This window comes from Mus musculus, chromosome 1 (assembly GCF_000001635.26).
Source record: "Mus musculus strain C57BL/6J chromosome 1, GRCm38.p6 C57BL/6J".
NCBI lineage: Eukaryota > Metazoa > Chordata > Mammalia > Rodentia > Muridae > Mus > Mus musculus.
In genome coordinates, this window is record NC_000067.6 from 12,804,903 (window position 1) to 12,831,539 (window position 26,637).

The 26,637-nt window shown below is 44.4% G+C and overlaps 1 protein-coding gene across 8 annotated transcripts in view; it reads left to right on the forward strand.

Moving 5' to 3' along the window:
• Sulf1 (sulfatase 1) overlaps positions 1–26,637 on the forward strand; it is a 168,996-nt gene that overhangs the window by 112,706 nt on the left and 29,653 nt on the right. For all 8 annotated transcript variants that reach the window (XM_006495510.4, XM_030253970.1, XM_006495513.4 and 5 more), the window contains 7 exons: positions 278–429; positions 2,952–3,121; positions 12,436–12,586; positions 13,476–13,651; positions 15,499–15,627; positions 15,893–15,949; positions 17,068–17,197. In XM_006495510.4, the coding sequence (XP_006495573.1) occupies positions 278–429; positions 2,952–3,121; positions 12,436–12,586; positions 13,476–13,651; positions 15,499–15,627; positions 15,893–15,949; positions 17,068–17,197 (965 nt within the window). The remainder of the gene's footprint in view (positions 1–277; positions 430–2,951; positions 3,122–12,435; positions 12,587–13,475; positions 13,652–15,498; positions 15,628–15,892; positions 15,950–17,067; positions 17,198–26,637) is intronic.

The following is a 26,637-nucleotide window of genomic DNA, read 5'->3' on the forward strand; positions in this document are numbered from 1 at the left end:
TTTTATTCCAGGCTGGCCCTACGAAGTAGATCCCCAAGAGCACTCTGATCATGACAATCCATGTATTTCAGTTCTACATACATTTACTGGAAATCAGAGTGTGCAGATGTCACACTGACCAAGCCTGAGAAACTGTGTACAGGCGAAGCTCGGGGGACACCGTCATCTGATGAATTTCCATTTCTCTGTCACCTTTCAAGACCTAATTTCCTATCTCTGCATATGTTTATGATTAATCATCTCACACAAGAAAATAATCTTTCCTTTCCCATTGCAGCCTTTTTTGGAAAATACCTCAATGAATACAATGGCAGCTACATCCCTCCTGGATGGCGAGAATGGCTCGGATTAATCAAGAATTCTCGTTTCTATAATTACACTGTTTGTCGCAACGGCATCAAGGAGAAGCATGGATTTGATTATGCAAAGGTAATTTCCAGTGTGAACCTGTATCAATCTGCTCCTGCGCATAATGGGGGGAAAGACGCTTCCAGGGAGGTAAGCTGTCTGCAAGATGGGCTTTCTGTGTTCTCACAATGTCCAAAGAAGAAATGTTAAGGCAATTTCCAGCTCCAGAGGAGAAGGCTGGAAAGGACCAGTGTGTTTGTCTACTGAGGTTTTCCTCCTTCTCCCTCATTAGGATGAAAGGCAGTCAGTCTTTGATGAAAGCGCCATCAGGAAAATCATACCTCCCCTCCCTTGTGATAATGTTTGTCTGTCCCTCTCTCAAGAGCTCATTCGCATAATCTTGTGCCATTTCACCTTTTAGTGTTGAAAATACACTTTTGCCTGTGGCTTCAGCCTTCCATGTGAAACTAAGAGCAGCGTAGTGCACCCAAAACCTCTGGGACGCTTTTACTGCCATCTGACGAAGCCTAGTATTTGTGACAAGGACATCGCCCTGTGGCAGTGATAGCTCATAACAGTTTAGGCTGTCAGTCTTAGGATTTCCAAATCAACCTAGAGAAACTGCCCATGGTCTCAAACAATTAGGTCCTTAAAACTTACCTAAGTAAGCCAGGCACAGTGCTGTGTCTTAAGATGCCAGCCCTGGGGAGGCTGGGGCAGATGGGTAGAGGGTTTGAACCAGCTGGGGCTCCGTAGTGAGTTGCAGCCAACCAGGAGTGCTTGGTGAGACCCTAGGAAAAGCACAGCAAATCACAAATATGTTCTTATGGTTACTTGCTTGATTTAAAAAAAAAAACTGAGATTATAAAAGCAAAGGGAGGAATAGCTTTAAATTCAGCGTGGTAATTTTTTCTAAAATACTCTTTCCTTCTGGGCATGTCCATCTCATTTTCCTGGAAGTGCCAAAAAGCAGCTGGGTCTAGCGCCTGTATCAACAGGTCCAGGTGTTTGTTAGAAAGGGAAAGGGGACGAGGTTACTGTGTCTGGCGTGCAAGTGTCTTTGTGTCTGGCCTGATTACGGCACAGTGGACTTGCAGAGAGATGAGGTGTAAGTCTGGGTCTTTTCTAACCTTCTGAAAACAAACGAATTCACCCACACTGCTGATGGGCATCCCAACATCAGAGCTGGGAGTCAAGCCAGGAAGGACTTTGGAGGCAAAGTTGAGCGATGCCCTCATTGTAAAAGACAAGAAAGCTCAGCTTGGAGTGAGTGGTTCAACCACTCATGTATCCTGGGTCATTTCCCCAGCTGGGAACAAAATCACTGCAAGCCACGCGCAGAGACTGTCATTGCTATCACTTTCAACCTGTGGAGATGCTTTCATGCTCCTCGTTCAAGCTGTTAACCTTTCATTCCCTGTTGTCCAAAGGAGAACAAAGTAATCACGAATCTCTAAATACTAAATCAGCGAGACCTGCTCATTATCATGGCTGATTAGGTGTCAAAGACAAGTGTGTTATAAAGGAGTGTGTGTGTGTGTGTGTGTGTGTGTGTGTGTGTGTGTGTGTGTGAGAGAGAGAGAGAGAGAGGGGGGGGGGGCACGTGTAAAGACATTAAACAGACTCCTGAATGGAAAGGGGAGACAGCCTTTGGACTTGTCCTAACAAGGACTTGTGACATGGATTGCTTCCCCCAGCAGCTGTTCTACAACATGTGACCAGCTGTGCCTGGAAGTCTTTGACATTGTGGCCATTGCCTAGGAGTTTCTGAGAAAAGTTTGCACTAGAGTTTTGGGCCAATGATACACACAGAGGAAGCAGGTGGCTTAATGAGAGTTCCTTCCCATCCTCTCTTTCCTCTTCATTCAGTGTTCTCCCTGCCCACTCCCAAAGGTGCATCACGCCCCGCCCTCTAAACCATGGCTGAAGTCATTTTATTAGCAAGTCAAACGTAGCCCCAGCAGCTTCTTACTATCTTTGTACAATTAACACAGAGTAAGCTGCAGAAAATCAAATGCTCCCATATTTAATTATAAGCGCTCTAAGTGAAAGACTCGCTAAAATGTTGCACCTTGTCCCTGGGCCTGCTTGACAATGCCTTCGAGTAGATAGGTGGTGGTGGATGGGTACTCCAAAGAAAAGGTCCTTTTCTGGCATTGCACATTTGTGTGTGTGTGTTCTGAGGCTGTGAATGTGGAGTAGGTGTGGGTGTTTCCTGCCCTGTCGGTAATTAAATGTTTTGCCAATGAATTACATCAATGAAATCTGAGAATGAGATACATCTCCGGTGTTTCATGTGCTGCTGAATTTGTATTGCTAGCCTTAATCATTTTCTTGGGCAAACATAACTCGCCTCTTTTCTTCCCTAATTGCTGAATGGTGCATATCTCCCCACACCCTTGTTGTTAAGCAAGCTACCCGAGGAATGACCAGCCGCCGATTTTCTCTGTCCTTGGAGGTGGTTGGTTCCTTTGGGGGCTCCCCCGGCTCATGCTTAGACCTTCTCTTCACTCAGTGGGTAGATTCAGAGGGAAGCGGTGTTCAAATGTGATCTTGACTGTCACCTTTTGTAATTTTTGTTTTGTGTCAAATGTATGTTTCAGGATTACTTCACAGACTTAATCACTAACGAGAGCATTAATTACTTCAAAATGTCTAAGAGAATGTATCCCCATAGGCCCATTATGATGGTGATCAGCCATGCAGCACCACATGGCCCTGAAGACTCCGCCCCACAGTTTTCAAAACTGTACCCCAATGCCTCCCAACACATGTGAGTACAAAATTAACAATGCACTCTGCCGAACTAGACCCTTGCTTGTGCTCCCCAATTCAGGCTCTTCTTTACCCTCTTTCTTTCCACTCTGTGTGGCCCCAAGGGACAAATGCCAGCTCTGCAGTGTCAGAATGTGAGAACTGAGGTATACAGCACAGAACAGGCAGAGCCACCAACCAGTCTCGCAGGAAGAGAGTGCTGGCGGGTCTGATTGGGTAGCGCATCCCGGGGTCTGCCAGCAGCTAAATGAAGGGGCTCATATAAGGAAAATGGCGGCGGTTTTTACCTAGAGTTCCGTTTGGTGGAATAAATGGTATTCTGGAGTATGACTTAATAGTACTAATAGGGTAGGACCATTTTGCTTTTCATAGCCGCAGTGCGGCCCCTGTCTGCTCTGGCTATAGAAACGGGGCTTTATTTTCTTTCCGTGGGAACACAGGAGCAGCTTGGCTGCAGATGTTCATTTCGGCTTGTGCAGAAGGCAACTAGAGTAGCTGGCCTGGGAGGCCCTTTCAGGTCACAGCTTCTTTAAAATAACCTAATGTTTCATCTTGAGAGGAGGGAGTGGGGAGGCTCAGGGGAGGCCCTCCGGGCAAAGCGGAGGTGAGGGAGACAAGAGAGCTGCAGTGTGCTGATAACCCTCCTTGGCCAAGGGTGGAAAAGCCTAGGTGCCTTGGCAGTAAACAGCACAGTTTCTCCCAACCCTCACGCTCAATATGCGGCCTTACACACGGGGTAGCTCGTACCGGGTCTGCTGAAAGCATGCCCATTCAAAAGGCACCTTTATCACACACCTCAGAGTTTGGTCCATGATCTAGCTGTGCTTAAACACGGCCCCTGTCCATCTCCTCGAGTCTCTAAGGTCCCAGACAGAAAGAACCTCAGGGAGATAGGAAAGTAACTACTTTTCGATGTATTCTATGTATATGGCCAGGTATTGTGCATCCCGCGTGGAAGTTTTAGTTTTATTCTTACTTAGTATCTTTCTATAACTGCCCTGCCTGAGTCACTTGACCAAGACTAACAGGAAAGAGGTCAGAGTGACTTAGAACAGGAAGCAAAGCGGGTCACCTACTGAGTGTGCCCAGGAGAATGCAAAAAAAAAACGATGGAGACATTTAAGACAGTTGCTCCAACAACTGGTCTCCATGTTCAACTGTGTTGAACTCAACTATATGGACAGAATCCTTCCCCTGTTACTGAGTCTGCAGATGGATTTATGAATGAATCCTAGTAGCAGGTGGCTCCGTGGTGTTGCTCAGCTACAGATTCAGTAAGCAGCCATTCAGTGAAGGAACAGATCTTTCGGGCTTCTTCAGTAATGCCTTGAAACTCGCCTTTCCCCTCTTTTGAATCAGCACTCACTTGGTGTAGCTTCCTTTGTTGAATTAGCAGTAGCACCGTCCTATCCTAAGATGACTTTCTACAGCCTTTGCAGAGAAGGGTTGATAAGATATGGCATTTCATGGTTCTTTAGAGGCCAGCCTGCCTTTGAAGCTTCAAGGCTAGGTCATAAGCCTATATAAAAAACAGCCACACAAAAGGTTCTGACAGCTAGGTCAAGTTTACAGACAACACTTGCACATGGAGAGGAGTCCAGGTGGGGCTTGGGGGATGGGGCTCTCAGCAGTAGTTTGGAAGAGTGAATTTTGGGCTTTACACTGAAAATTATACTTCATAAGGTTATCATACAGCAGAAACAGGTTAAGGAATAACCAATAAAAACCCTTAAAAATGAATAAACTATGACAGGGGTTCAAATCCAGCTCATGTTAATAAGATTTCGCTGAAACACAACCATGTTTATTTGAGATCCACCAGCCAAGTAGAGCTGTAACATGGACTTAAAAGATTTATAGGAAATTCTCCCAGACCCAAGTTTCACAGGGAAGATGGGAAAGTGTTCAGATAGTCATAACACGAGTAGGGCCAGAGTGTCAAGCATAGAGCAGCAATCCCAGCACCATAGAGCATCAGGGGAAAGCGTCAGTATCTTTTGGAGGAATTCAACAGGCATTCAGAAAGGACCAGGAAGGCCACGGGCATGTTTGCAAAAGACTCTATAGCCAGGAAGGTAGCTGAGTTCACAGACAGAGTATAGCAGAGTCAAGGACACATGCAAGAGAATCTAAAACACTGGTTCTCAACCTGTGAGTCGCGACCCCTCCAGCCAATTTCTACTTCCAAAAATTTTGCATCACTGTTCATAACAGTAGCAAGATTGCAGTTATGGGTCTTCCTTTGTTGAATTAGCATTAGCACATCCTATCCTAATGAAAATGATTTTGCAATTGGGGGTCACCACAACACAAGGAACTGTAATGAAAAGTTGAAAGCGTTAGGAAGGTTGAAAACCACTGCTCTAAGACATGGCCCAGGCCCTGAAGAAAGGGGTACGAATAAAGTAATAGACATAAAGCTTATAGGGAAATGATTGCAGAATATTGGGAACCTCAATGAATTTGTACTTAAGTCGGATAATAAGAACCATGCGAGCTGACTTTACTTGAGAAAAGGCTGGGCTAGTCCTTTATATTTTTAAGGAGCCAGCAGTGTCCTTCACATTGACCCAACAAAGCAAAACCTTTGCCTGGCAGAGGAAAGTATGCAGCCTTGTCTCCCTGTCCTCCTTAAGGCCACAGGCAGTGTCTTTAGCCCTACAGCCTCCAGGAATATCTGGGATTAAACATGGCACATTGATGTGATGTCAAAAACAAGACTTCAGAGAGGTCGCAGAGGTCACAGTTCCACATGAAGACATAGAAGCCATACTGCTCGTGATCATTCTCATTAATCTTTTCTATTAAGATCAGCCATATACAAATGTCAATATGATTGGCCCACAAATAGTATAATTTCATGCTGTCTAACTTACGGTTTAAAGAGAGAAACAAGTCTATACTGGCCCTGTGGTGATGGGATAAATCCTTTGACAAGCTAAGACCTCACTGCAATGGACCTCTCACACCTGGCTGTTCTAAAAAGAACAGACCCAGACTGTCATTTTTTTTCTAGTTGTACATTTTTGCTCTGGACAATTGCCAGGCAGGAGAACATTACCAGCCACAGGATATGAGCATGTGTGCAGTCATTGAGTGATTCCACTTCTTTGCCACCAAGCCTTGGGTTTTGTGTGCCTAGCACACCGAGCGCATGCCTTGCCTCTAACACGCCTTGAGTTCCTGGATGGATGGCTTGTTGCAAAGGTCTCCCTGGCTGCTGATAGAGAAAGGGAGGGAATGGGTGCGCAGGTTCAGAGTTCAGTCCTCCAACAAAAGGAGCGAGACAAATTGAAGACAAGCTGCAGATTGCAGTGTGTGGCGCTACTGAATGGCTGGCTTCCTTAGTGAAAACATTAGCAATGCAGTCAAGCAACGGGATGCAAGCAGTGAAGTGCTCTGCAGAAATACTTGGCAGGCCCTGTGGAAACTGCATGGAGCTGAAGACTTCTCTAGTCGGGGAAGCTAGTCATGTGGACAGTTTGCTTCAGGTCTTCCTAGGTGGCCAAACATCACCCGATCCCTTTCATCCAGCCCTGGGCTGTGGCTATCTGACCCTCTTACACTGGAGAGAGTGGATCAAGTTTCCATGGTATTTGCTTCTTTCACAAAGAGAGAGGCCCATTCAGTATCGGCACACTGGCTTTACAAACTGAGGGAAGAGGTTATACCTCCCAACTAAGAATAGGAACGGATTATCGCTCTCTTGTTCACATGGGGGTCCTGTTTAATCAGACAGTAGCTCAGCCTGTCTTGGCCTCCAAGAAATACAAGAAAGGCTCCAATACGGAAATCCACATAAAAGTCTTATCATGAAACCCTTCCCTATGGCAGAGACCCTACTAAACTTTCAGGAAATAAGTCTGGCCTCATACTCTCCACCCCGAGATAATGTGCCCCTGCCACCCATTGCACCCCATCAGCTCTAGGGGTTGATTTTTAATTGTTTTGTTTCAATAGTTGTTTCTTCCATACTTCATAGGGGGAGGTGGGGGAGGGAGACAGAGACAGAGACATAGAGACAGACTGAGACAGACAGAGACAAAGAGGGAGACACAAAGACTGGGACAGAGGAAGGAGGGAGAGGAGGGGAGAGAGCAAGCTGCTAATTGGAGCTGTAAAGAAGCGTCCTCTCTTGGAGCTGAAGAAAGGCTCAGCATCCAAGAGGACCCAGCAGCCTGTAACTCCAGCTCCAGGGCAGTTAACTTCCCATCTAGCCTCTGAGAGCACTGCACTCACATGTACATACCCTACATAAATATACACACAGAATTTAAAAACAAATGAATAAACCTTTATAAAATGTCTTGGCCTGAAAAGAACTTATTCTTATCACTTTCACCAAAAAATAAATAAAATAAAATAAAATAAATCCATAAAAGTTATGCATCTGAAGATGAATTTTTAAAGACTAAACAAGTTCCCCGTGTGAGCAGAACTGTCCCTTTTTTATAAACCTACGCCGCTATTTCCACTTTAAGATGAACCCGGTGAACCTAAATTCCTGAACTTAGCTATGTGGTTCCAGAGGAACACAGTCACATGAAACAGCCTATGAATGGTGACCTAGCAGCTCTGCCCTAAGGCAGAGACAAAAAGCATCTCTCTTTAGCCTCAGGGAAAGGGAACCTGGCTCTCAAGTAGTTGTAAAATTAATTTCTGTTTTCCAAGTGAATAATGTTGACCTCACCAGCTAGCTGACATGAAAATAATTTTTCAGATATAGTACTAGAATTCTTCAAAAAATGTTTAAGAGTTCAAAGATCAACTAGCAATTCTCTTAATTCTATAATTTTTAAAAATTAAATAAATAAATAGATAAATAAATAAATAAAGTCCCAGTTGTTTGCTTTACTGAAAGCCTAAATGGCTTTGTTCAGGTGACATAAGTAGTTAGGGACAGATGCCACCTTTCCGTGTCCCAGCTGTCCTGTCCATTACACCAGACCATGTCTCACTTCATGTCCCAGCCACAATGAATATCAAAGTGGACCATACATATTTGCATAATTGCAGTGGGCATTTCCAGCATCATTAAGCAATTCTCTTTTTAGTGTATTCCTATAATCAAGATCATTTGGTCTTACTCTGCATTCGTTCAAATGTTATCTGCCTAAAGACGTTTGAAGTCAAGTGGGGCAGATCTCCGTAAAGTCAATTATGGAAACTCCATTTTAATGAAATGGAAGATGACTTGACATGGGAGAGCAGGTCTAGAGTCTCCAAGGCAAGGCTTTGCAAGTGTGTAGGAAGATTGTAGAATGGGCTTGTGCTAACTATGCACCGAGACCTACCCCACCACTCAATGAACAACACTATCAGTATCAGCGTCTTTTTTGTTGGTGTTTGCAACTGAAAAATAATGAAGAAAACAGATGTTCAATACATCAACAAAAGAAATATATTTTCACTGGAATGACAGCAAAGATCATCAATATTCAAAAGGAACCACAAAGTTCATATTCACCAATGTGAATTTAATATACAACACATGCATTTCTTGAAGCTATTTCTTGGCTACTAAGAATCATTCTATTATTTAAAAAACAAAAACAACAACAACAACAACAACAACAAAAACGTAACCATGGAAGAGGAAGGTGTTATTGTTGATTTTTTTTTCAGAATCCTTTTTCCTGATTTTAGTCAAAAAGTAACTCAGGGAAAAAAGACTCAAACTGGGAAGAAAATTAGCATCCTGTTGAAGACTGAACTTCACTGGGCGACCAGGTGTGTGCATGCGGTGTAGTCCTGAGCAAGACACCCACAAAAGCCAGACAGGGGAAAACAGCACACAGAGAAGCCTCAGGGAGGCAAATACAAAGCCTGCCTCCCAGCCCAGGGACAGTCATAGGGAGCTGCAGATGTGGGGGACAAGCAGATCTGTCTGAACCCTGCACTTCACAGGCTGGAATTGTTACCAAGCCTGAGAGAGCGATACCTCTAGGTCATTTGTTGCCTTGTTTTGTATTGAAAGGACAGAAACTCAAAAAGCAATGATCTGATCCTTTGTCCTCTCAATTTTAAAGTGACAATCAGTGATGGCCACTTTTCTGTGATACATCTAATGAGCCAGATTATGTATCTGCAGCATAAACTGATATTCAACAATTCCTCAGTAGAAAGGACAATACTTTCAATTTAGCTAAAGGTGAAAGATGGAAGGATTGTTGGAAAAAACTCACCTGTTCTGGGGTTGGGGACCTCTGTGCCTGGGAGCTTGGGTCGGTGTGAGGACACAGAGGGAACAGTGGCCTAGAGCCGCTAGCCTGAGCACTTTGCAAAAGGAGAGCGGGGTACCCAACAACTGAAGACAGTTTCCCAGTTGTAAGGAGTGTTCTTTCAGTGAAGCTGTCCCTGAGACAGCTCCCGGCCCTCTTTGGGGAGACTGAAGTCAGGTCCTTATGCAAGCAAGCCTTAATTATCACTGGAGGACAGAAGGCTGCATCTTCAAGGAATTTGGCAGACCTCAGCAGGAGGCAACCACAGTCTTTGGCAAAAGATCACTTTTCAACAATGTTGTCAGTTCCAGCACCCCGGACCTTCCACCTGCAGGTCTCTGAACAGCTGCTGTTCTTGGGAGGTGGGGGGAACAGCGGCTGTCTGTCTTCCTTTAAAAAGCAAATGTGTGCCCCCAGAGCCCTGATCCCCCCGCTGGGATCCCACCTGGAATGTCCTCTTCTAAGCTAGAGGTCATCTCCCATATTGAGAAAGTCAGAAAACTACAGGGGGAGGGTGGACAGCTTTGACAACAGGCCCTGAACTCTCCCTTTTAATATAAGCCAGATTTAACATATGTCATTTGGTAAATCCAGGAGTCCAATTTGAGGCTTGTAATTTGCTGCAAGTTTCCCGGCTCCTCAAAGTGAGGTGGGGCTGCGCCAAGTACATCAAGGTAACTGGTGGAAGATGTAATTTGCCCACGTGAGCCTGCATGTCGGTTGCCTATTGTAATTTTTATTTGCGTTGAGGTTTTGTGGTTTTAAAAAAAAGTCAACTAGATTTATTTTTAAATTAAGCCGACCTAACTTCAAAGGCAGTGTGGGGAGGATGGGTATTATGCAGAAACCCTGTGTAATCTCTTACAGCTGGATTCCCTTTGGGGCCACAATTGGTAAAAGACTAGGAGACCTTTCATGACCAATGTGCTGTCTTGCTCTGACCTCATACTCCTCCCCCAAATTCCCCTACCCCGGGGCCCCAGTTCATGGGTGCAAAACCTTTGCTTGGGGATTTTCGAGCTTCTCTGTCCTTCTCAGCTTCTTAATCTAATCCTGTTTGTACCACGCATGCTGCATAGCCAGCGGGAAAGGCGGACTCCATCCCTTCTGCTGTACCCACTTATCATTGCAGCCTTTTCTAGAAAGGGGGAATCCTTTCAGGCCAAAAACTGGAACCACTTGGCTCCAGAATCATTTATCTGGTAGGCAGCAAACACCGATATTCAAAGATTCTCTTTGACGTAGTCATTAAAAGGAAGAGGAAAAATGGGAAGGGATGGTTCGTTTGAAAAGAATGGCAGATGATTCTCAGAGACTCGGTCGTTTAATGTCCCAGGACTGTTTTGACCCAGACATTCACATGAAGAGAATTTGCTTGTTGAGTTGTGCAAGTCCTAGAGGAACCCCCTGCACCCCACTCACACATGTGCAGACTCAGGGTTGCTTTGTGCTCTTCAGTTATCCCTTTAGTGGGAATTCATGTCTTCTACCAGGCACCATTTGTACCTTTGGCAATGGCGCTTCCAGGGCTTAACTGATGACTGTGAGCAAACCAGGTAGCAAAATGATGTCTGCTCCCATCTAACATTACTGACTATCTGAATGGACCCTCTGGCAGAAGAAAATGTGAAAATCAGGTGCCATCTCTGGCTCGGTGTGCATGTGAACATCCCCAGGCACAGCCATGCAGTGTTGTAGAGGGAGTTCCATATTACAGACTGGGTACTCGAATTTCTCCTAAAATTACCTGTTTCAACAGGACTGCTTCCAGGCTCACTGTCAGACTTTCTTTCCACAATCCTTCAACTGAAGAATTCTATCCTGCAAACAGGGATAGATAAACTGATTCCTCAACACAGCCGGTGGCTTGCTCTGGGAGACTGGCACTCTCAGACAGAGGAAGCATCCCTTATGCATTGCTTTGTTCATGTTCATGTTTATGCGCTGTGGGATTCAGGCTTGATTCTGCTATCTTTGTTCAACGATGTTACTTGCCTACCTGGCTTGGTTTCCAAAGATGTAAAATGGGGACAATGAACCTTTAACCAAAAGAGCTGAGACAGTCAAGTTAGTTAGAATATATAAAATAATCTAGATACTACTTTACAGTAAATACTCCCTCTGTGAGCTTTTAATAGCTTGTGAAGAGAAGGCTTCAATGAATGCCTAATAGTGTCTCCGTAACATAGGTCTCACCTCAGGAGCATGAGATGGTGTCATCTAATGGAATTTAGGGAAGACTTGATAAGAAAGTGATCATTTTGAGTTTCCAGGGCTGTGTAGCTGATACCATTAATCTCTGCAAACCACTACACACACACACACACACACACATACACACACACACACACACACACACACACACACTGTAAGTGTGAACACACCTACTCCACAGCAAAACCCACTTCTCTATAGTTAACAGAACCCTTGTCCTCTAACCCTATTGATTTCTCTATGAGGCAAGTACTTTCTTAGTAACTGTGTAAATGGCAGACTCAGCCTTGGTTATAATCCCAGAAAATACAACTGAATCCATGGTTTTAAGCTCCACCATGAACAAAGAACAAACCTCATGACAGCAGTATGTAAGCGAGCAATAAGGTTATCTTAAGAGAGTCAAGAGAAAGAAGTATGTTGAGATGGTGGTCACCATCATCCCTCTAATGTGCAGGTGGCTTTAGCAGGGTAATTAGTAATAGACACTTCAGGAGCTGACATCACCCCAAGAACATTCCTTCTGCATTTCTGTGCTATCTGAAAATCTGAAATAACCATCTTTATCTTCATGTATCACTTACACATTGTATTCATAGAACCCAAATGAACTTGAATTAATCCCATGTACAGTCTGAGTATTATCTGTGAGTGTACATGCCTACAGAGGGTGTGTACTGTTTGGAATGGTGAAGACGATAGTATCACAAACTCAAATCGTTCTCAAGATGCTTGGGAGAAGAACACTTCAGCAGTGACTAAATTATCTTTCAGAAGGGATTATTTTACAACCTTTTACTTGTAATGCCTAAGTTTTCAGGGGGGGTGGGGGGAGAAAGAAAAGGCTGTATGATGACTACTTTCTGTGTGTTCTCAGAACACCCAGCTATAACTATGCACCGAACATGGACAAACACTGGATCATGCAGTACACAGGGCCCATGTTGCCTATCCACATGGAGTTCACCAACGTCCTCCAGCGCAAACGACTGCAGACTCTGATGTCAGTTGACGACTCTGTCGAGAGGGTAAGGCCATCCCCCAACTCGGAGGCTGTCCTGTCATAGACCTAGTCCTGTCCATCCAGATACTGTCTCCTAATACTGTTAAGAGAGACAAGTGTGTTCAATGACATCCTCATTCCTGTCCCTTTATCCTGTTTCTAAAAGAGCCAGTGACAAAGGACAGAAAAATTAAAATATCACAATTCAGGGTCCATACCATCAAATGCTTTGGAAATTAAGTTATGTCGGTGACTAGAGAGATACAACAAAATATGGAGTACTGGTGACTGGTAGACTAAAATGAAGGCCCCTACCTAATGCGAACAGCAGCAACTCTACTCCAGCTGATCTCTGCAGTATAAAATGAAAATCAAGTCCTATCTCAGCTTCTGACTTTTTAACAAAGTCTGGGTCCGCCCAGATGGGGTCTTCTTTACCCTTATGGTTAAGGAGAAGAGTAATGGTGATAACATTTGCTTTAATCATAGAATTTCAAATTGAAAACTCTACCGAGTTTGTTGGGAGAAGTGGTTTCATGACTTGTTTTGTTGTCTGCCTTTTTAGCAGACAGGAAACAAACCCTGTAAGCAGAATGTTCTAGATAAAGAAAAACAAATTGACTGTAGTGCTGGATATTTCCCCCCAGGGTCACATGCATTCCAAAACTGGATAACGTCTCTGTTTGCCAGCCTTCCTAAGGCAAGGCTTGACTTTTGAAAACTGCTGAGTTGGGCATGGTGATGTGTGCCTTTAATCTCAGCCCTTGGGAGGCAGAAGCAGGTGGAGCGCTGTGAGTTCAAGGCTGGCCCGGTCTACATAGGGAGTTTAGGCCAGCCAGGGCCTTTGGGGGAGGTTGTGACAGTGCTGTGGCCACCACCTCACACTTGCTGTGACTGCTCCTACTCTCTTGCAGTTGTACAACATGCTTGTGGAGAGCGGGGAGCTGGACAACACTTACATCATCTACACTGCGGACCACGGCTACCACATTGGACAGTTTGGGCTGGTCAAGGGGAAATCCATGCCCTACGACTTTGACATCCGTGTGCCTTTCTTCATTCGTGGTCCAAGCATAGAACCAGGGTCGATGTACGTATTTCTCTGTGGTGTGGATCTGTCACAGCTCCTGTACTTGTAAGATCATGTAGGTTTTAATTCATCCAGAACTAAAACATAGAATGTGTGGGTTGGTGATTACTGCCACTGCCACCTTGTAACTAAACTATACCGCTGAAAAGAAAGAAATGATAACAGTAATAGCACCGGATTCCCTGAAACCGAGACTGTGTCCCCTTTGCCCTCAGTATGTGGGTAGGATGTTCTCTTGGAGAACACCGTCCTGAATCAGAATCATGTCTTATGAAGCCCAATGTTACCTTCTTAGTTTTTAAGTTTTGAAAAGAAAATGGAGGGTTAGAATGCCTCTTTTTTTTTTTTAAAGATTTATTTTATGTATATGAGTGCACTGTAGCTGTCTTCAGACACACCAGAAGAGGGCATCAGATTCCATTACAAATGGTTGTGAGCCACCGTGTGGTTGCTAGGAATTGAACAGAAAACCTCTGGAAGGGTAGTTAACAGCTTTTAACAGCTGAGCCATCTCTCCAGCCCCTGGAGAGACTGGAGCCTTAATCCAGTGCCTTAGACCTCTTAACCACGCTTTTATTTTAAGAGAAAAGAGACGTGAATGAGTTGTTCCTGTCCCTTTCTCTGCCGCCAGTCACCTCAGCAGAGCCACACGGGACCATGCCCTTTCTCTGCAATCTCAACTTGCTTTGTAGGAAACAGATAATGTGTGTAGAGAGCTGTGGAAATGTCAGAAGACAGAATTGGGAATGAATTTCCAAACAGCATCCTCCATGGACTTAGGCAAAACCAAGAAGCCCGACAGGCATGTGGATAGGCAGGCAGAAAGAGGATGTGTCTGAGAATCCTCAATGCAGGAGGGGGCATCTCTGGTACCCAGGACTCTGAATCTCCTGACTAGGGTCTCACCTGCTGCTGTGCTGAGCTTATTCTGGGATGAGCTGATATGAGGAAGAAGTTTCTTTGAAGAAGGTCTTATGTCCATTCCGCTCACTAGAGGGACAGGGGCTAATGGAATATATATTACATGGAAGCAGGCAAGAGATTATTTAAACACCAGAGAGAGAGGAAAGATGGGCTAGGATAGGGAAATCAGAAAAATAATATGAAAATGTTGTAATGAAACCCATTTCTTTGTATGCTAACTTAAAATTAATTTTAAAAATTCATTACAAACTGAGAATAGTTCTGTCTGTACTTAGCTTTGTACATTGAAGGTCTTAGTCATAAGTCAAACTAAAAACTATAAAACTATAGATTCTTACAATATTCACTTTACAGCTTTAGTGCAAGAGGAGTTCTGGAGTATCACATTTTAGAAAATATGCATCACAGACACACACACACACACACACACACACACACACAGTGAGGCTGGAAGCATGGCTCCACGGTTAAAGAGCATTTTCTGCTCTTGTAGAAAAGCCCACTTCAGTTTCTAGCACCCACATCAGATAGCTCATAACTGCCTGTAATTTCAGCACCAGAGAATCAACACATCTGTACGTACCTTAAATGCACACACTCACATACAAACACACACTCCTACAAACACACACACACACATTATTAAAATAATAATGAAAATATTAAAGGCATCATTTGCCAGTATACATCCTGCCTGGCTATGTGTTTAGACCCAGCAGTTAGAGGCATCTCTCCAGCCCTGACCCCCTTGAAAGCCAGCTGTGTTACTACTCCGCACCCCTCACCCCTCCCTAGAGCAGATGAGCGGGCAGGGAGGCTTGCAGGCCAATGAGCCATGGCTGGGGGAAGGGGGATAAAAAGCAGCTCCGTGGCCATTTGCTACCTGCTTTAGGTCTAACCTGGAACCATCTTTCTCCTTACAGAGTCCCACAGATTGTTCTGAACATCGACCTAGCTCCTACCATTCTGGATATTGCTGGTCTTGACTCTCCTTCTGATGTGGATGGTAAATCTGTCCTCAAACTTCTAGACCTGGAAAAGCCGGGTAACAGGTATGTCAACATGTCTTCTGTCTGCCAGCCCCCAAGCTCCAGCCCACAGTCAGCCAGTACTGAAAACCACGGAGGTAAAATAAGTTTGCCCCATGAGGATTCCTGCAAGCTGAGCCTTTCTCGGCTGTTTATGAATTGCATGTTGATGGAGATGCAGACGTGGTCAGTGGGAAGTGGGAGGCATTTCTTTAAATAAACTGTTTGTACAAATCCATTTGGGAAAACATTCAGATGGTAATAGTAAATATTATTATTTTGCTTTCAGGTTTCGGACAAACAAGAAGGCCAAAATCTGGCGTGATACATTCCTAGTGGAAAGAGGGTAATTATTGGTTCCTGGGTGCTTCTGGGAGAGAGTCCTAGTGGGCAGCTCTTCCTGCTTTGTGTTTCTTTACACTTCATATTTTGGTTTAGTAAGCATGGTGATTTCACAGGCCCAGTTGTGAGTTTGATTTTATTATTTTATCTGATTTTATTTATAAGTTGTGTGTGTGTATGTGCGTGCGCGCGCGTGCACATGCATATGTGCACATAGCACATATATGAAGATCAAAGGACAAGTTCCACGAGTCAGATCTCTCCTTTTATCATAGGTTGTGGGGATCAAACTCACCATCAGTCATGCTTGGCAAGCGCTTTCACCCGCTGAGCCCTGGCCCTGATGTTTGAATCACTGTTTGCCTATTCATTGCCCATCAGCCATTATTGTTACTACAGTAGAACTATGAAGAGTATTGTCATAGATGGGAGTGGAGCCTGCCTCTCCAGGGTGTAGGATCCCTGTGGCACTTCTCAGCCTGAGCTCTTAGCAAAGCAGCTGACTTTCTCAGCCATCCCTACCCTGCTTGCTTTTTCCTTATATTCTTTTCATACTATTAACTTACATACATGAATGGCATGGTGGTTGTTTCCATGGTCACTTCATACCTGCTTTGGGATAGTCATTACTTTGGTTTTCTCTTTGTGTAAATTGAGAGGGAGAGAGGCATTAATACAGTTACTTATTTACCAAGAGAACTTGGAGGAGTGTTTTGTTTTGATTTTGGTTTTACAAGACAAGGTTTCTCTGTGTAACCCTGGCTCTCCTGGAACTCCTTCTGTAGTCCAGGCTGTTCCTGAACTCACAGAGATCTGCCTGCCTCTGCCCCTGCCCCTGCCTCTCTGCCTCACAAGGTGCTGAAATTAAAGATATGTGCCACTCCCGCCCAGCAAACCTTGACTATTTTAATCACTTTCTGCTGACTTTCACATCTTCACCACACCCAGCCTGTAATACTCATCAGGACTCAGCCTGTGTTGGTCTCCTTCCGACAGCAGCAGAGTGTGTATATTGTTGTCTGAAGGAGTGTAGAGTTGCTGTGACAGAGAAGAAGGCTGTGTGGGAATTGGGAAGGTAATCGGGTGGCTCTTCAGTAAGAAGCTTTCCCCTTTCTGTCAAAGGAAATTTTTACGGAAGAAGGAGGAATCCGGCAAGAATATCCAACAGTCAAACCACTTGCCCAAATATGAGAGGGTCAAGGAACTGTGCCAGCAAGCCAGATACCAGACAGCCTGTGAGCAGCCTGGGCAGGTGAGTGCAACAGACATTCTCTATGTCCTCCTGTGCTCTCCACCGCTGACTTAAACAGTATTCAGGCATTTGTATACCCCTAAGGTTTCTCTTGGTCATGAGGGCAAACTCAGAGACATCTCTGTGCCAGCAGATCTGTCTGTCTAAGAAGCCTTCATATTCTCGTCACTACCCAGGCTCCCTCTTGCTAACAAAGATGGGTCTCAGAGGGACAGCTATGCCAAAGGCACTGACTCCATCAAAGTAGGTCATCAGGCTGTGTTCTAAAGAGCACTTACTGAAGAGCTAGGTGGATGCTGAGCCTCTGAGCAGTGAGCCACTCCTGATGACACGATGGAACTTCCCATCATGAATCGAGAGGCCATCTAACCTACATGCATCGTGAGATCTATACCAGAGCTGAAAAAAGAAAACAGTCTGTATGTTCACTTCTAGCTCAAAAAGCTTTTGATATCAGCTGTAATTATGAAATCTAGGCGTGGCCCCCACATCAGCTGTTATCAGTGAGAACGGAAAACAGTATGCAATGGACTAACACCCCACAAAAGAGAATTGGGCTGGGTGTGGTGCTGTACACCTTTAATCTCATCACTCTGGAGACAGAAGTGAATTCCAGGCCAGCCAGGGCTACATGGTGAGACCTTCTCTCAGAAAAACAAAAACACAAAGAAAGAGAAGGAGTGGGGGAAGGAGAAGAAAGACAGGTGGCCACAACAATTTTAGTTGGAATCTGTGCCGACTAAAAGGAAATCTATATAGACTGAAGGAAAATTCCATGTCCCAGTGAAAAAGTAAAGAACAAAATCAACATGGCATGGCAAAAAGAGGAAGAGAGAGAGAGAAAAGAAAAGAAGGAAGGAAGAAATGGCAGAGCGCAGCTGCTAGTGGTCTTGGTTCACTGTGGAGGTTGTGTGCACCTAATAACTGAAAACTGTGATGTTTCTAGTGTGTAGCCATGGAAATCCCCATCTTACATCAGGCGACTTGTTTCTTGAATTTCAGCAATTGTGTAATTACAAAACACAGACCAAGAGGCCGGAGGGAGGGCTCAGTAGTGCAGAGTGCATACTGTTCTTTCAGAGGACCCAAGTTCAGTTCCCAGCACCCGTGATGGGCAGCTCTTAGTGAATGTGATCCTCTGACCTCCTAAAACACTACACTCAGGTGCCACAGCCACACACAGACTCATGCATGTGCAGATAATTAAAGATAACAAAAATTAAGCTAAAAAAAACTAAAGTAATAATAATAACTTACCTTGCCTTCCAAGCTAAGTTACCTTAGCTAAAGAAAGACTTTTGATCCTATGGGGAATTTTTCTATTACTAACTTGGGACAATCAGGGCTCTTAGAGACTAACTGCCAACCCAAGAGCATGCATGAGATGGATCTAGACCCTCTACATATATGTAACAGTTGTGTGGCTGGATCTTCATGTGGGACTCCTCAAGTGGAAACAGGAGCTGTCACTGACTCTGTTGCCTGCCCTTGGATCCCTTTCCCGTAACTGGGCTGTCTTGTCTAGCCTCAACAGAAAAGGATGCACCTAGTCTTACTGCAACTTGATATGCCAAGGCTGGTTGGTATCCATGGGAGGCCTCCCCACTTCTGAGGAGAAGGAGAGGAATGGTAGAGGAAGGGGAAGCTGCAATCAGGATGTAAAATAATTCAATAAAAAACAAAAAGAACAAAACCAAACAACAAAAAACGAAACTTCTCTGACCCTTAGATATCCCTTAAATATCCAACATTATCTAAAGGTGTTACACTCGGGAAACAGGCCACCTAGGTTATTATCTAGTGCCACATTCATGTGCTCCTGTTATAAAAGGTTCCCACATATGAAATGCAGACTCGTAACCAAAAACCTGCTCCCTTGCCTCCCTTGCCTCTCGGTTTCTCGTTTGTAGAGGAGAGGGTAGGAAGGGAGGGTTGAAGGAGTAAAGTCAGACATGCAGCATTCTAGCCAGCCTTTGCTTTGTGTTTCACAGAAAGCTTAGCCCATTTATCACATTTTAACTCAAAGTCTTTAAACATCTCTCATGGACACTCTTCATATTATTATGAAGAAACATGAGGATTCCAGAGAGTTTATAGAAGCTAGCCTCAATAGGCTAGTGCACTTTATTTGAGAGTTGGAAGCAGAAGGTACTGTTTAGTGTGCCCTCTGCCAATGGCTAACCTTGTTATGATTTGAGCTCTCTAAGTGGTGCACAAGATGTCGATTTGGGAATAAGGCATGCTGATTACCTACCTTTCAGTCTACCATTCTAAAAATTTCTCCATATGGCTTGTACCCAAACCCCAATCTATGCCCTGGAGGGCAGATCGGGCATAGCACAATATTGCCATAAGTCTCACCCTTGCCCACTGCACAGTAACTATATTAAAAACCTAATTCTGTTTATTCATAGTGTCTTAGTCAGGGTCTCTATTCCTGCACAAACATCATGACCAAGAAGCAAGCTGGGGAGGAAAGGGTTTATCGGCTTACACTTCCATGCTGCTGTTCATCACCAAAGGAAGTCAGGACTGGAACTCAGGCAGGTCAGGAAGCAGGAGCTGATGCAGAGGCCATGGAGGGATGTTCTTTACTGACTTGCTTCCCCTGGCTTGCTCAGCCTGCTCTCTTATAGAATCCAAGACAGCCAGCCCAGAGATGGTCCCACCCACAAGGGGCCCTTCCCCCTTGATCACTAATTGAGAAAATGCCTTACAGTTGTATCTCATGGAGGCATTTCCTCAACTGAAGCTCCTTTCTCTGTGGTAACTCCAGCTGTGTCAAGTTGACACAAAACTAGCCAGTACACATAGTTTTCCAAACTTAATTTGCCCCCATAAAATATTTTATGGCTGTCTCCCTAGAATGGTTTTCTGTTCCTTTTTTCCTATGCAGAAGAGTATGAATTTAGATTTCCTCAATTGCATATCTGAGGTCAGAGCTTACCTGTTTTAAAAACACCCCCAATTAATGGAACAAAGAATTAGGGTATGCCTCGATGGTGAGCTTTTTCCTGTAGAAATTCTTTACATTGGGCAGAAGCAGGCTCTAGAAGATAGGAAGTGAGGGGATGTCTGGCTGCCTCAAGCATTGTGGTCCCAGGGGTACCAGTGAAGAGTTACTGAGATCTCATGGTTCCTTGAGTATGGTCCCTGAGGCAGTAATCAGTCTCACCTAGGAGCTTGTCAAAAAGAAAACCCTCTGCCCTTGACCCTCTTATTAGGTCCCATGGGGTAGAGCCTAGCAGTCTGTGTGCAAGTCTTCCAGGGCCTTACTGGTAGTGTGCTCAAACAGCCTTAAGAATCTGAGAGTGTCAAAACGTTTTAGAAGCTGAGATCAGCTCTGGTGTGGCCTTATGGTTTATGGAACCCTGATCGCCTCCCATTTTCCTTTCTACCTTGTTACACAGAAGATTGTCTTTTTTTGGACACAGTATCACTGACTTCAAAGAAAAAGAAAAGAGGTCATGTTGCTTGGGACCTGAGTGACAACTCAGTTGCAAGCTCAGGCTACAGCTGACTTGCTTGGATCTATTCTTCTATTTTTAGGACTGAGTACTGAGCCAAAAGGTTCATACCTGCCAGGCACATGAGCTACCAACCGAGCTCTTTCTGCAGCCTGGACATGCACACGGGTGCCCTCCTCCTGCCAAGGCTAGCAGCTTTCATCCTCTCGTCTGACATTTTGTGGGGATACTGAGGAAAGTTCAGCACTGTCGGCTCTATTCTCTTCATTCAATCCCCAGAGAGAGAGTGCACCCCAGCACCACACTCCCGTCCTTACCTGGTCATTTGGGTAGTTATAGTGCACTCATGACGCGGCATAATTAAAGGGAGAAAGAAGGGAGAGTCAAAGGTTGGGTTAGTTATAGTGCCCACTACTTCTGGGTTATGTCCTGAACAGTTTACATTCTCCCAGGCCTCAGGTCTTCTGTGTCTGTCTTGTGAAGAACAGTGCTTTTCTATCCGTAAGTGTGAGAGTGTCTGGGAGTGATATCTTCAGGGTGTCACCATTGTTCCAGGGACTCTCACCTGCTGTTTGAAGCAAGCAGGGGATAAAGCAGCTGGAGCCTCAGACACTTGGCATGACTCCTTGACTATGCACAGAACCGCCAGCGGGGATTAATTATGACAACATGGACATGTGTGTTTGCATTGCTTACATGTTTCTGCATTAATCCAAGACAAAGTGTGAATTCCCACCACCCTCTCGGCTAGCAAGTCTACCCCAAGCACATTTGTGTGCCTACATACTCCTACCTCCTAAACACATGCACGCTCCTGTGCAAAATCTGAAGGTGACGTTCACCGGGAAGAGCTCTGAAAACTATCAATGTACCCTCTTCCCATTTCTGATTCTTTTGTTTGTTTAGAGTTTCTTTTGTTTTGTTTGCTTCTGTTTGTTCCACAGGACAAGGTCTCTATATGTAACTCAGGCTAACCTGTCCTCGGACCTCAACATCCCAAGGGTCTAAATTAAAGACACGCATCGCTACACCCACACACACCGCCACACTCCTAGCTCTGCACTTTTAGTTTCTGTGTTTGTTTGTTTGTTTGTTTGTTTGTTTAGTGGTTTCACAAACCTCGGGGTTGTGCTGCTATCGATGTGCCCTTGGACAATTCACTTAACTGTACTCTCTCAGTGCTGTTGATGTGTAGATGCAGCTGAGCCAGCCACAGAGGTTACCGCAAAGGTTATGTGGATTTATGTGTATCGGTCACCTGGACCCATGGCAAGCACCACACAAATGCTTTCAGCTGTTGGTCTACTGAGCGTTCTGCCTGGCCTGAAGTGCTAGAGTTTCCCACTCTCAGTATTGCCTTATACATGCATTTCTCTTTTCTGTTTCTTCTTGCTTTCTATCTCTCCCTTCCTCCCTCCCTCCCTCTGTTCCACCTCATCCTAAGACAACAGGAGCTAAATCTTCAATGACTCTAGTTCATGTTTCTGAGAAATTTTGTCATTGGCTTGAGCTAATTCGTGCTTTGGACAGAAAAGTTTATATGGTCTTTCCCTTCCCAGCATTTGGTTTGAAGCTTTCAGTGTACCGCCACCAACAGGTAATTAGTTCTGTGATGCTGACACTGGCATAAAAGCTACAGGTCATCACAAACCTGCTGCACTGTGACCACATGTCAGAGAACAGGATTTGACCTGTATTATGACACGTATGAAGACACACTTTGGAGAATTAGCTTGTGTATTCAAAACAAACAAACAAACAAACAAACAAACAAAAAAACACAAGCTTTTATCTAGTCCCTGGATAGCAGTAGATATTTGAAAACAGAAACTGAAGCCCATTTTTTTGCTCATTTACTTCTTAATCAGGCAAGTATACACTGAAGTGTAAATTAAAAGGCATCCATAAGCAATCTGAGGGTAAGTGATGTCCAGGATGTAGAAACCATTATGATTACCTAGTTATTACTCCAGGAAGAAGTAACCAGAATTGTTCCATTGCTAAAAATCATGCTAGGCATTCCATGCCTAATTTCCATACAGAGAGACTGAGGCTCAGAAGGAAAAGTCAACTGACAGAAACATAACTGGAAATCTCAGTTTCAAACCCAGATACATGTAAACCAAAACCACAGCCCTCCCTGGCCTTATAGCCCACCCCTGCTAGTGCTAGCCTTTGGGAGCCCAAGATAGGAAGGTGATTGCGTCCAGGAATTCAAGAGTGTCTGTGGGTGCACATTAAAGTCCTGTGGCCAGTGAGCTGGCTCAGTGAGTGAAAAGGCCTGCTGCCCTTCCCGACAGCCCCAGTTCAGTCTCAGAGACCAGTGTCTCAGAAGGGGAGCTTTACCTCCTGCATACTATCTTCTGACCTCCACAGAAGTGCTATGGCATGTACACACACACACACACACACGCGCGCGCGCGCAAGAAAGTAAATCAATTTAAAATGGAAAAAATAGCCACAGTTTTTGTCATGAAATAATAATTGCTATATTCCAGCATTTCTAACCAGGAACTAAGTTGTCCAGTGACTAGGCAAGCTTTTTCTCAAATCAATTCCACCAGCACCGGCCTGACTGCAGGTACCACATCTTCTTTTTAGAACCCAAAGCACTCAATATTTTTATAAAACTTCTTTATCGCTAAGAGAATCAGGTATTATTTTACTGGCTATAGAGTCTGGAAGAAAACTGAGGTTCTGCTGTTTGCTCAAAGATGTTGAGTTAGGAGCAAAAGACAATTAAAACTGAGGTTTTAGACCCCAACTGGATATTTAACTCTATTAACAGTGGCCACCAGTATAGTCACAAATAATATAAAATACCTGGTGTGACTCTAACTAAGGAAGTGAAAGATCTGTATGAGAAGAACTTCAAGTCTCTGAAGAAAGAAATCAAAGAAGATCTCAGAAGATGGAAAGATCTCCCATGCTCATGGATTGGCAGGATCAATATAGTAAAAATGACTATCTTGCCAAAAGCAATCTACAGATTCAATGCAATCCACATCAAAATTCCTACTCAATTCTTTAACAAATTAGAAAGGGCAATTTGCAAATTCATCTGGAATAACAAAAAACCTAGGATAGCAAAAACTCTTCTCAATGATAAAAGAACCTATGGTGGAATCACCATGCCTGACCGAAAGCTGTACTACAGAGCAATTGTGATAAAAACTTCATGGTACTGGTATAGTGACAGATAAGTAGACCAATGGAATAGAATTGAAGACCCAGAAATGAACCCACACACCTATGGTCACTTGATCTTTGACAAGGGAGCTAAAACCATCCATTGGAAAAAAGAAAGCATTTTCAACAAATGGTGCTGGCACAACTGGCGGTTATCATGTAGAAGAATGCAAATTGATCTATCTATTCTTATCTCCTGGTACTAAGGTCAAATATAAATAGATCAAGGAACTCCACATAAAACCAGACACACTAAAACTTATAGAGGAGAAAGTGGGGGAAAGCCTCAAAGATATGGGCACAGGGGAAAAATTCTTGAATAGAACAGCAATGGTTTGTGCTGTAAGATCGAGAATTGACAAATGGGACCTCATAAAATTGCAAAGCTTCTGTAAGGCAAAAGACACTATCAATAAGACAAAAAAGCCACCAACAGATTGGGAAAGAATCTTTACCAATCCTAAATCAGATAGGGGACTAATATCCAATATATATAAAGAACTCTGACCCGTCTAGCAGGTCCAGTTATTCGAGGGTCTCGAGGGGACCTTCTCCTAAGAACCAAATTGGGGAGTAGAGAGAGACAAGGGTCTTGTGCGAATAATGACACGTTCTGAATTGCATCAAGACCCCAATGTATTAGCCAGGCCCAAGGTTTAAATGCACAAGCAAAAGGGGAAGTACTTTTCAACAGGAGGAATGGGGCAGCGGAAATGCACCTCAGCAGGAGGGATGGGGCAGCGGAAATTTTTCTTTTGGCGACTACATGGGGAAGCAGGAACTTGGCGATATCAGGGTACATCTTTAGGTCAAGACATCCGGAGCTGACTTAGGGCTGGAACAATCTGTGGTTGTTCTCGGAGCGGTGCATCGGTGGCCCGCTTTTGACCCCCTTTTCTTCTCGGGGGGAGAGGCCCAATTCAGAGATCAGGACAATTGTGTTGTCTTAATAACTCCAAATAGAACTCAAGAAGGTGGACTCCAGAAAATCAAATAACCCCTTACAAAATGGGGCTCAGAGCTAAACGAAGATTTCTCACCTGAGGAATACCAAATGGCTGAGAAGCACCTGAAAAAATGTTCAGCATCCTTAATCATCAGGGAAATGCAAATCAAAACAACCCTGAGATTCCACCTCATACCAGTCAGAATGGCTAAGATCAAAAATTCAGGTGACAGCAGATGCTGGCAAGGATGTGGAGAAAGAGGAACACTCCTTCATTGTTGGTGGGATTGCAAGCTTGTACAACCACTCTAGAAATCAGTCTGGCGCTTCCTCAGAAAATTGGACATAGTACTACCGGAAGATCCCGCAATACCTCTCCTGGGCATATATCCAGAAGATGTTCCAACTGGTAAGAAGGACACATGCTCCACTATGTTCATAGCAGCCTTGTTTATAATAGCCAGAAGCTGGAAAGAACCCAGATGTCCCTCAACAGAGGAATGGATACAGAAAACGTGGTACATTTACACAATGGAGTACTACTCAGCTATTAAAAAGAATGAATTTATGAAATTCCTAAGCAAATGAATGGACCTGGAGGGTATCATCCTGAGTGAGGTAACCCAATCACAAAAGAACCAAGAACTCACATTATATGTACTCACTGATAAGTGGATATTAGCCCAGAACCTTAGAATACCCAAGATCCAAGATACAATTTGCAAAACACATGAAACTCAAGAAGAACAAAGACCAAAGTATGGGCACTTTGCCCCTTCTTAGAATTGGGAACAAAGCACCCATGGAAGTAGTTACAGAGACAAAGTTTGGAGCTGAGATGAAAGGATGGACCATCTAGAGACTGCCACACCCGGGGATCCATCCCATAATCAGCCTCCAAACGCTGACACCATTGCATAAGCCAGCAAGATTTTGCTGAAAGGACCCTGATATAGCTGTCTCTTGTGAGACAATGCCAGTGCCTGGTAAATACAGAAGTGGATGCTCACAGTCAGCTATTGGATGGATCACAGGGCCCCCAATGGAGGAGCTAGAGAAAGTACCCAAGGAGCTAAAGGGATCTGCAACCCTATAGGTGGAACAACAATATGAACTAACCAGTACCCCCCAGAGCTGTGTCTCTAGCTACATACGTAGCAAAAGATGGCCTAGTCAGCCATCATTGGCAAGAGAGGCCCCTTGTTCTTGCAAACTTTATATGCCCCCAGTACAGGGGAACGCCAGGGCCAAGAAGTGGGAGTGCATGGGTAGGTGAGTTATGGGGGAGGGTATGGGGGATTTTTGGGATAGCATTTGAAATGCAAATGAAGAAAATACCTAATAATAATAAAAAAAGAAACATGGAAAAAAATTAGCCACCACTCATGGAGTTCGAATTACTTCCAACTGTGTTAGGAATGAAGATGTAACAACAGAGCTAGCTGAGCTGAGCACCCTTCTCTGGGTGAGCTCATCTGGGCTGTGTGTCTCCAGCCACTTTCCTGAACCAACCCAGCTCCCTCTCACTGGATCAGGGTGTAAAGAAAACTGTCCCTAAACTGTCCAGGATAGACTACAGGTAAACGAGCGTAGGCGGCCCACTGCGTAGTTGTCAGGATTGCATGAGTAAGTTCATGTGACTTGCTCCTAACATCACAGAAGCATTGGGCAGCACTGATGGTGGAGGTAAAAACAGTAATGAATGAAAATGTTTTCAAAGCTGGGCGGTGATGGCACACGCCTTTAATCCCAGCACTTGGGAGGCAGAGGCAGGTGGATTTCTGAGTTCGAGGCCAGCCTGGTCTACAAAGTGAGCTCCAGGACAGCCAGGGCTACAC